At 37.1% G+C, this 12,024-nt stretch overlaps 1 protein-coding gene across 13 annotated transcripts in view; it reads left to right on the top strand.

The window, feature by feature from the left end:
• MYT1 (myelin transcription factor 1) overlaps positions 1-12,024 on the top strand; it is a 195,430-nt gene that overhangs the window by 128,248 nt on the left and 55,158 nt on the right. For 12 of the 13 annotated variants that reach the window (XM_074288940.1, XM_074288945.1, XM_074288942.1 and 9 more), the window contains 3 exons: positions 3,551-3,664; positions 9,060-9,274; positions 11,256-11,461. In XM_074288940.1, coding sequence (XP_074145041.1) covers positions 3,551-3,664; positions 9,060-9,274; positions 11,256-11,461 — 535 coding nt within the window. The remainder of the gene's footprint in view (positions 1-3,550; positions 3,665-9,059; positions 9,275-11,255; positions 11,462-12,024) is intronic. The other variant, XM_074288941.1, reaches the window with a different exon arrangement.

Below are 12,024 nucleotides of genomic sequence, written 5' to 3' on the forward strand. Positions count from 1 at the left end.
TTTTAATGATCTATTCCATGCCTGTCCCCCATGATGAAGATAACTTAAAGTTGATTGAACAGACTTTCATAACTCTCATCCAAATGCATTAATTCCTTGTGTTATCAATGATCATTTCTACCTAGACCAGTCAGATCTTTCATGCATTCATTCATTCATGTAATATACATGTATTAAGTACCTCTTATGTGTAGAGCACTGTGCTAGATGCTGATGGAGATAGAATTTCACTTCATCCAAGGAAAACTTAGTCTACTAGTATTTCTGAGAAATCTTCCAGCCTAATAAACCAGATAAGGTTAAACTTAAAAACTCATTATAATTATACTATTATCACTCCAAGACAGAATTAGGTTGCTAAATTATTTTATTTTATATTCTTTTGATGTTAAAAAGTGCAAACCTCTCTCTATTTTCACATGATCCAACGTCTGTTATCTAGGAGACTTCATAGAATCCTGTAATTATTTAGTTTATAAACCAACCAACACCCTTTGCAGGCTAGATGTGTTAATAAAAGATTATATTTAATAACATTTAATTAATAATAATATATTAATAAAAGGTTGTACTGGGTAGCCATGATAAAGTCAAACCAAATCTTAGCTCTTGTGACAGCCGATCATAGTGTCTTTCTTCCCTTTTAGTTGAGCCCAAGGCTAATGGTGTTGTATAAAAATAAGCTGTGCACACACACACACACACACACACACACACACACACACACATACCTACACACACATACCTTATAGAAGATGAGCAGCAGGAAGGCAGGAAGGCAGAATCTTCCCTAATAGAGTCAATAATGAGTCCTTTCCTTGGTTGGGCTGTAACAGATGGTGACTGTCTAATTTCACTGGACAGCTCATTTAGAAAATGGATTTAGAGAACCACCTTCCATGATCCAGTCTCCCTCTCCTGGGCATTTGGATTGTGACTAGTTACCATCATTCTATAGCTCTGGGTTAGGAGTCAAAGGGCTTGGATTCATTTCTTGATTTTGTCACAAATGGCTAAGCAAGTCACTCAAGTTCTCTGGATCTGTTTTCTCCTCAGTTTAATAAGGGAACTGAGTCCTTTATAGACACAATAAGCTACCAGGCTTGCCATCACAGCTCAGTTTTGAGTTAGATCCAGACAACAAGAATGAGGATGTGTTCTTTTTCAAAGAGTTCTTAAAGTTCTTGAAAGCCAATCAAAACAACTCCATATTCAAAGACAGCAAACAATTGTGTAGAATGCAATGTTGGCCTCCTGGCCCACAACTTGAGATTTCCCTTTCCCTTCCCTTTTTTGGGGGCAAATACTCTAATTAAAATGAAATTCTATTGCTGACTTGGCATTTTCTGAGAATATCTAAAATGTGTGTGGCTGATAGAAGCAGCCTGTGGTGCTACCCTTTCTCATAGGGTGAAGAGAGTGATTCCAAAGAATGTTTGTTGAAGATCAATGAGCTAGATTTAGATTTCAACAACTAAGTCAATTCAACAAAAAAGCACTTACTGTGTGCAAAGTACTATAGGCTCAACACTAGGGATAGTAAGATGAAAAATAGTCTCTGTCTTCAAGTAGCTGTAGCCTTAGCTTATCCCTGGGGTGCATATAACATTAAGAAAGATAATTGTGATTAAAAGTAAAGTGTGATAAAATTTTAAAAGAGATTCCAATTGAATGTTCTAAGAAAATTGGAAGAAAAAGAAAACACTTTCAGAAGGGTGATTGGGGTAGACTTTATAAGAAAGGCAGGACCTAAGCCAAATCTTAAAATAAGAGAAGAACTTTGGTAGGCATTAATAGAGTTCTTGAATGTGAAGAGGCTAGGGAGAATGAATGTTGTTTGGGAAGGAACTAGCTAGTACATGAAGGGGAATAATGTGGAATGAAGCTAGAAAGGTAAGTTGAGACCAAATGTGGAAGGCTTCAAATGCCAGGTCAAGGATTTCATATTTTATCCCCTAGACAAAAGAGCCACTGAAGTTTTGTTTTGTTTTGTTTTTTTAAACAGGAGAGCAGCCTATACTTTAGGAAGATTGTTTTCACAAGAATTGAAGATAGGGAAATTACTTGGGAGGTTAATATAATAGTCTGAATTCTAGAGATGGTGATTCAAAGAAGATAAATGCAAGAGATGTTCATGTTAGTAGAATCAATACGCTTTGACTTCTAGAAAGGTGGATTGGAGCCAGATGTGTAGAGCCTCATATCAGATAAGGGGCGTCAGATATAGCAAAAGTCCCCCAAGAAAACCCAAAGTTTCAAACCTAGGTTCATATATTCAGAGTTTCATAGATCTAGAACTGAAAAAGGTCTAGATCTAGATCTTAGCAATCTAATCCAATTCCCTCATTTTACAGATAAGGAAACAACTTAAAATCCAGGAAGGCTGTGGCTTTTATGTTTAATGAACAATGTCAGATGGCATGACCATGGTTCCCCCAAAATAGTGGAGGAAACATCAACTCCTATATGCTTACTACGTCTATAACTTGCAAGTCACTTAACCTTCCTGGACCTCAGTTTTTGTTGACTTTAAAAGTCAACTTTTAACTGAAGGGCCAGAAAAAAATTAGTGAAAGCAGAACAGCTTTAAAATGTTAAATTTGTTGCATATCTAAAAAAAAAAAGTGAGTTGTTTATGATACAGATTCACATTGTCAATGTGATCTTTCTGACCTACTTTGCATGAGGAAATGTTCATTCTTTTTGTATTTGTTAAGTGTGGGAACAGAAAAAAATTAAATAAAAATAAGAGGAAGAACTAGATGGCCTCTAAAGTCTCTTCTAGCTCTAGAACTATGATTTTATTTTTTATTACTTTGGGGCACAAAGCAATGAAAACTGACAACCATGTAGCATATTATAAGTGTTTCACAAAAATTATCTCATTTGATCCTCATAACTCTGAGATAAGAACTCCAGGTATAATTATCCCCATTTTATCTTAAGAACTAACTCTTCCAACTCCTTTAATTCTCTCTCTATGGATGGTAATGCCATTAGTAGGAAAGAAGACGGGAGTGAGAGAGCATTTAGGGAAGAAGAAAAGTTCATGTGCAGACATGTTGAGTTTGAGGTGCCAAGGGATATTTAGATTTAGATATTTATCAGACATAGTAAAATTCAGGAGTGGACTTGAAGAAAATTAGTTCTGGATAAATACATTTGTGAATCTTTTGAATAGAGGTGATAGGTAAAGCCATAAGAATGGATGTGATAACTAATGAAGAATGCAAAAAGAGAACAAAATCTAAGATAGAGCTTTTGGAGACACCCATACTTAGAGAGTGGGAGGACAATGAATCAATGAAGGAAATAGATGAGTGGCCAGGCAAAATGTCTTTCCCTGCTTAGAATTTCCTCCAGATGTTTCTTCATTGTCCTTTCCAGTGACCCCATCCCATCACACCTGTGGAGCTCTGTAAGTGCTCATGTTTGGGGGGGTGAGATGGCAACAATAAGACTAAGACACATTCAGTGCAAATCCTGAGCCAAGGGAGATGTCTCCCTGTTGCTTATGCTCAGTTTTTCCTCCTTGTGTTTTTTTCCTTAGTTTGTCTGGGTGTCCCATTGCTGCAGCTGAAAAATTAGCCAAATCTCATGAGAAGCAACAGCCACAGGCGGGCGATCCTTCCAAGAGTAGCTCAAATTCTGATCGGATTCTCAGGTGAGTGAAGTAGAGAGAACAGAAGCAAATATCATTAGTGAGAACCCACCTTTATTAATTGGAACTCAGAGGGTTCTCCCTCTGTGTCCCTTGATGACATGCTCATTCATATTCTATGGCTCTTTTGCTTAAGTGATGAGTCCTGTTTTTACATTTTTAAGTCATTCCAAGATGGGTAGATAGTTCATTGATAATTCAAGATTGTAAGCTCCTTGAGAGCAGAGATCATGTCATTTCCATCTTTGCATCTCCAATGCCAAGCACTGGGATTTGCACATTTTAAGTGCTTAATGTAAATTGGATCAGACTGAATTCTTAAACTAGGGGAAAAGGAGAATCAAAGAAAGGATAAGTAAAACCGCTGCTCTGGTAAATGGGATAAAGATAACCAATAAGGAAAGGCAAAGCTGCCCAGCTGTTTTGCTTCTGTTTCCTCTACAAAGTAGAATGATCTTTGGACTAAAAAGCTAAAAAGGCAGGACAAAAACAGCTAATGTGGAATTGAAAGCTAGTATAAGCGGAGGGAGAGAGAGAGAGAGAGAGAGAGAGAGAGAGAGAGAGAGAGAGAGAGAGAGAGAGAGAGAGAGAGAGAGAAAATAGCTGTCCTTGATGAGATGAAGGCTGTAGATTCAAGGAAATGAAAGAAGTTGTGGCTGTGATTGCTGAGCCTATGATCTTTGAAACAATGGGGAGATAAGAAATGCCATATAACTGGAGAAGAGCAAGTATTCTAATATCCAAAACAAGAAAGGGAGAGGAGACTTCAGAGTTTAGGTCATTCAGCTGGACTTTAATTTCTGAAAAAAAAATCACTTTAAAATGAATTTTAAGTCACTTATTAAGAGACTTGTTAGTGAATGTCTAGAAAATGAAGCAGTGATCAAGAAAGAGTTCAGCATGGTTTTATCAAGAACTGGTTATGCTAGATTTGGGGAAATGTTCCAGTTTCTCTCCATCTTAACTAAATATTTCACAAAGTCTCTTATATTATCCATGTTAACAAGAAAGACAGCTATGAACTAGATGATAGATTCAAAACTGTTTGGATGATTGGGTCTGAAAATTAGTCTCTAATGGTTCAATGTTAACTGAAAAGGAGATCTCTCCTAGACTGCTCTAAGGACCCATGGTTGACCATGTAAATTAGGAGAGGAAAATTCCAGATTTATTAATTTTGCATGTGACACAAGGCTTTTTACTTAGTTAGGAAAATGTTGGCTCAAATCCTGTTTAACATTTACTAGCTATGTGATTATAGACAAACCATTTAACCTCTTAAAGCCTCAGTTTCCTCATCTGTAAAATAAGAAGTTTGGACTCCCTGAACTCTAAGGTCCCTTCTTCTAGCCCAAAATCTATGATCCATTGATCTTCTGATGACCAACATTAAGGATGACATTCAGCATCTGCAAATATTTCAGTGAACTTAGTAAATATAATAAGATAAATGTAAAGTTTTACATACATTAAAAAATCAACTTCTTAAGTACTTGATGAAGGAGGTATAGTTAAATGGAAGTTTATTGCAAACATATTGGGCTCATGAAGAGTAGTGGACTGTATGAAGTTCAGTATGAATCAATAGGTAGATATGACTACCAAAAAAAGCTAATGACATCTTAGGCTCCATTGAGAGACAGTGTATTCTGGGCTAAGAAAGGAGGTGATAGCTCAACTGTATTCTGTTCTAACAAAACTTCGTCTAGAAGTATAGTGTTCAATTCTGGATGCCATATTTTAGAAAGAACATTGAAAAGCTCGAGAATAGCTGGGGAAAGCAGTCAGGATGGTAAAGGGCCCCTGAGTTGATGCCATGTGAGCTTCAGTTGGAGAAACAAGAAGTATTGAATTAGAAGAAGAGAAGGTACCCTTTCTTTCCTTTCTTTTTTGAACTTGGCTGGGAATGATGTTGTTGCCTTTTTCTTTACTATTTCTTATGTTGGCCTGGTGACTTTAGTCTCAGGGAAAAAATTTGAAAGGAGAGGTAATCAATCATTCCTATCTATATATTATTTCCTACATATAGCTTCAAATTCTGTTCTAAATGAGTGATTGAGTAGGGGGCAATCAGTGTATATCCTACGAAAGAAGAAAGAAAAAAGATCACGTACAGAATTTAAAACATTTATTTTCTTATGTAAGGAAAGTTATGGAAAGCCAATAGATGATGGGAAGATAATATAGGGCAAAGCAAGAGCAAGGGATGACAGGAAGGCAACAGTGCTCCATTGGTATCTTCATAAAGTAAGGAAAAATCAAGAAAAGCCTCTCATACACATGGTAGAAGCATTGTGGTGACAAATTTATGAGAGACATGGACAAGCATCACAGAGGATGGGCAGGCATGAATGGATTATAATCTGCATTATTAGAGGGAACTTCCAAATCAATGAGGTCATAGATCTATTTGTATATTTGATATATAAGCCTGGGACTCAGAAGGGCCATCAATTGGAGATGGTTAGGTCAGCATCTTAAGGTGGGTCTCACTAGCTCTCTGGGCTACAATTTGTCCCTTCTTATATAGAAAATCCATCCCTGATGTGTTTCCAGGATAATTCACCAGATTTCAGATTTCTTTTCTTGTCAGGAGTTCTAAGAAAATAATTGTTGGAAAAACAAGACTTTATCACTTTCCTCTATTCCCAGATCTATACTTTGGGATCTCTGAGCATTGTAATTAGTTAAGGACTTGAAGGAAGGGAAAAAAGAAGCAGGAAGAGAGATCGTCACCCTGTGGCTAACTTTTCTAATTTACAATCCAAAAACTGTTATCAAAGAGAAATAGGCCACAATTTATATGATTGAATATGCACAGTCTATATCTGATTGCTTACTATCTCAGGTGGGGAGAGGAGAGGGAGACAGGGAGGGATAAAATTTGAAGCTCAAAACTTTAAAATGTTAACATGTAATCAGGGGAAGGGGAATTTTTAAAAAGAAAAGAAATATGTCTTTATGATTTCGGCTGGGTCCTGTGAAACATGTGTCTGAAAATTTCCCAGAGTACCTGGGCTCATCCTTCTGCATAAGTTAACTCATAAAACAAAATACCATTAAATTTGTTCATGGCTTGGATTTCTAAATTAACTCTTAATCATTTGAGATGATATCCAAACTCCAGCATGCTGTAAATGAAACAAGTTAACAAGTTTTTGTTTAGTACTGCTAATATTGGGATGTCTTTCATCTATGATCTGGGCTAACAGGCAATTACTGGAGCCAGAATAGACTCCCTAACACCTGGCTATAAAGTCTTTTATGTTAGTATTTTTATAAGATGTTTTGAAATTTGCCCATTTGTACAATAAACTCCATCTACAAAGAGGAGGTATTCTTCCAAGAATTAAGGAATATCAACCTTTTCTTCCCCCTAAAAAAGATCAGCTAAATTGCTGTTTAGGTCCCTCCCTTCCAGGTCTAAGTTCTGTTATTCTAAGAGTTGTCACTACAATTATTAGTGAAGTATCATGACATAGTAGATGTCATGTGTACATCATATCACTGTTCTGCCTCAGTTTTGTCATCAATGCAAAGGGATTCTAAGAGGAGGGAGCAAAGGGAAAAGTGGTCTGAATGTATGATCTCATCAATGTGGGGAACTTTTGTTGGGGAAACTCTACCAATGCATATTGGTGTTTTAAGAGAGTTGCCTGGGGGAACTAAGCAGATTATCAATTTTCCCAAAGTCACACAACTAACATATATATATATATATATATATATATATATATATATATATATATATATATATATATATATATATATATATATGGAGAACCTAAGTTCAAATCTTGCCTCTATATAAGAGCCCCATCTATCCACCAACTTCTTAAACTGTGGATTGCGCTCCCATATGGGCTCTTGATCCCATATGGAGTTTCATAACAAAATAAGAGGGTCATGAATATCAGTAAAATATTTGATTTGCATATTTATTTTATGTACCTATATACCCAGAGTTATGCAAAAATTTCTTAGGCAAAAAAGGGTCACAATTGGAAAAAAAATTAAATAGACAATGCAATGGGTGTAATAATGCTCATACCATCTACATACAAAGTTACACAAATGTGAGTGATCATTCTCATTTTCACAAGAGAATTTGGAGGGAGAGTACTTATTAATTATTTCATACCCATTTAACTTTCCTGCTATCCTGAGCCAACAACAGAAACATGGGCTTGTCTCTCCATGGACACAAAGGGATCGTCTGGAAATCCAGCCCTGAGCCTGTACATGCATGTGCATGTGTGCATGAATGTGTGCTCTCTGAGCATCCATTCCCTTCTCCTTGAACTTTACACAGCTGAATATCAGTTCTTGACTTTAAGACTTCTGGGTTTTATTCATAAGAAAGAGCAATGGTCTAGGCTCTGTCTTTCCTGCTAACTTGATTTGTGATTTAGGGCAATTTAGTTCATTTCTTCCAACCTCAGTTTCCTCATTTATTTTAACATTTACATTGTTAATGTATTCTTAGAATTGTATTAATTTATTTTAATGTATCATAGAACTGGATTAAAATCTTGCTTCTGATGCTTATTTATTGACTATGTGACTGTAAGCAGGTTACTTAATGTCTCTAGAATTCAGTTTTCTCATCTGTAAAACAAAAGGGTCAGACTACATAGCCTCTGAAATTTCTTCTAATTTAAAATCTGTAATCTTTTGACAGCAAAGTCAGATGATATCTATATGCATATACATAAAGAAAGATATAGGTACAGTGAAAATTTCTATTCTATTTTTGTCTAAGCTTGTGTTAGATAAGAAATCTCTTTACCAGTACAAATTTTTAACTTGGTAAATTATAGGTTTGTGGCCTGATGACTTGACTCTGGCCAGACATTATATATTATGTGTCAGAAGGACTTGAATGCAGATCTTCCTAACGTTCAGCCCAGCACTAACTATCCTCCAGTTATGGAATGTCTGACTTATAGTGTTTCTTTTCCCAGATTGCTGTGGGGGGGAGGGAAGGCACCACAGTGGAGGGATGATGCCTTGTAGATAACACTGAACTGTAGTGAGTGAGACTCTCCTCACTTCTCTGCTGAACTGTGTTTGAAGCATCCCTCATTCTGTGAGAATGTACTTACTATGTCTTCTCAATTAAGAAAAGGATTTCTTCTCAGGGTAGAAATAGGGAGAATTATAAACCTAAATTCCAAGTTATGAGTCAGAATTCAAGCATTTGCCTATAGGAACAATGTTAAACATAATGGTTAGGTTCCCAGATCAACCTGCAAAAATCTATATAGCCTATAATTTAACTCACATAATAAAATACATCTATGATTAAAATTATGTGTCCCTGTTTACCTTCCATTCTATTGAAAGGATCATTTCCCTTGCTTTCACTGATCTCTTTGTCTTGTCATCCACCCTCCAGGCCTATGTGCTTCGTCAAGCAGCTGGAGATTCCTCAGTATGGGAGCTACAGGCCCAATATGGTCCCAGCCACACCCAGGGCCAACCTGGCTAAGGAGCTGGAGAAGTACTCCAAGGTCACCTTCGATTATGCAAGTTTTGATGCTCAGGTTTTTGGCAAACGCATGCTTGCCCCAAAGATTCAGACTAGCGAAACCTCACCTAAAGCCTTTAAATGTAAGTTGGAAAGATTGAGACTTCTTTTACATAATTCCTTGTTTTTTTCTTTAAGCTTCACCTCCAGGGCTGTTCAAAGATACAGAGTTTGTGGGGGCAAGAAAGCAGTGAGATGCATCCCTGGATGCTTGGCTCAGAGGCTCATCTGTCTAGCTCTAGCATCTCAGATAGGTTTCTCAGTTAAAACCACACTTAACCCCCAATGACTTCAAAAGGGAGATCTCTAGCTCTGGGTCTATTGTCCAGGTTGAGCTGGTACTGACTCAGGTACTTGGGAAATCATTCCCTCAACCATCAGAACACAGATCTCTAGGTAGAGAGTTTCTATTCTCCTCCCCCATCCCACTCCCATCATCACTGTTACCTGCATCTAACCCAGCACTCCGAACAACCACTATTATCAAAATGTTCAGCCTTTAAGACTTTAATGAGATCATTAGCCTTTACATAGACATGCCCCACCCATTTTTGAAAGCTTTCTCCAAAAATAAAACCCACACTTATATATGGTATGTGCATGTGTATATGTGTGTTTAAAGATTTAAGAAAACAGTTTGTAGAAGATGTTGTTAGCCCCAAGAGAGCTTTCTCTCTCTGACTAATCCTGAATTCAGAGTCCTGTTTAATCCTGACACAGCTGCTCTCTAAAAAGTGCTCATGCTTAAAAGCATCCCAATTGGCTCCCCATGATGGAGGCTCCCTTTATTCCTGGGCTAAATCTGTAAAGGATCAGACAATGGAATTGGATGGAGGCCAGTACACACAACTGCCGCTGCCATCCTGGGTTAGCGCTGATGGGAAAGTAATTTGTTTCTCTGCACAAGTGACTCTCTTGCTGAATAGATTGTGTTATTTGCAATATTAGCAAAGAATTTTCAGGGTAATTGTACTGACAAAAATAATTCCCGCAAACCCACTAGGATAATCCCTTCTATCTTTTCTCATCACTTATTTTACTAATTTGCTGATTGCAAGTCCATTAGTGCTAGAAATACTTATGAAATGGAAAAGCATCTCTGAGTATACAGTGTGAAATTGAAATTGGCATTTCACCCTCATGAATGTTGTCAAGTTGTCCTCTGAACCCCTAAACAGGGATTAGAGTGGACAATACAAGAAGGAATGAACTACCTAGGACTCTTGTGTGTTTATCAGAAATATCATTTTAAGTTGATGGCCATTGTGTAGAAATCATTGCCTTTCATGGAGAGAGCATATTTTCTAGGTATCATCATTTTGAGCATGTAGTCTTCCAAGTTACATGCACTTAACTTCCCATAAGATAAGCCAGAGTGGTTCATAGTAAGGTAAAATAGAATTCAGAGCAAAAACACATGAGTCCTGCTGTGTTCTAGGTTTTCAGGTTTATTGGGCATATAAAGGAAATAACTGGACTGATAAGAAGTATTATATTTGACTGCTAGTCTATCTGAAAGCAATTTTATGGTTACAGTATAATTACTAGCAAAATATCATCATTTTAGGCCTGAATTTTTCATATAACATGTTTTTCCTACAACTATAATGTAAATCCATTGAGTTAATGACTGTTGCTTAAGATGCCAAAAATTAAAAAATGACGATATGAACACAATGAGAGTCTATCTGGAAATTTTTGCTTATATTTTTTCAATTGACTTGTTTAAATATTTAAGCACTACATGGTAATAATTTTCCATTTACTTTCTAAGGAATATTTCCAGATTTATTGTGTATGTGTAGCTATATTTATTGCATGTATTTTTTTTTAAGTTAGGAACTTAAAAAGGAGAACTCTAGGTTAGGGAGGTGGGAAAAGTGTGTTAAAAGTGGTTTATTGGGTGGATTCTCTTGCAACTCTCACCCTCAGAATCTCTGAGTGTCTCATGACCTAGGCTCATATAAGTACAAGTTATAGCTCTATCTAAATGCCCAAATTTATGAATAGCTGCTGTCTTTTTGTTAAGTTGTGTCGTCAGCCCATGTTGTTCCCTTTTTGCAGCCAAACCTTTTCCAAAGGCCTCTTCCCCCAGGCACAGCCCCTCCGGTAGTTATGTGAAGAGCACGTCATCTTCTTCCGCAGGCTTCGACTACTCCCATGATGCCGAGGCTGCGCACATGGCTGCCACTGCCATCTTAAATCTCTCCACCCGCTGCTGGGAAATGCCAGAGAATCTCAGCACGAAGCAGCAAGATCTCTCCAGCAAGGTTAGTTCAGGGAGTGGGGGGTTAGAGGTAAAGAAGAGGTAATAATGGGGGCTTCACAAAACTTGATATGCAGATGACCAATGTGCCCAAGTGAAAGATGGGTGAAGTCAGTGAAAAAATTACTCCATTTCTAGTTTTGAAGGTACAGATGTTGATTTTGTGGAATGTACCATTGAGATAAGCCCTAGCCAATCTTCTCCCACAGATATTAATATGGAAAATAGAATCATTTGGAAGGGTGGGTTGATAACTATTTAGTTTGAGACTCTTCAATCGTTTTATTCTCCTTGATTAATCAATGGTCCCTGAAGAGCTGAAAGTTAATGAGTTCCCTCCAGATGAATCGTTTACCCTGAATTTCATGTCATATTTATACCAATTCATTTTCTACATAGTTGTACTGCTTCAAGACTTTTCTCACTTCACTATGCTCAGGAGGTGGGTGCCTTCTCCCACTCCATTTTAGCTTCCTTTTGTGTTTTTCTTCCCCTGTTAGATCTTAAGTTCCTTGAGGGCAAGGATTTTTTTGGTATTTGTATCCTCAAAATAACTTACCACTTACC

Source organism: Sminthopsis crassicaudata, chromosome 2 (genome assembly GCF_048593235.1).
Source record: "Sminthopsis crassicaudata isolate SCR6 chromosome 2, ASM4859323v1, whole genome shotgun sequence".
Classification (NCBI taxonomy): Eukaryota; Metazoa; Chordata; class Mammalia; order Dasyuromorphia; family Dasyuridae; genus Sminthopsis; species Sminthopsis crassicaudata.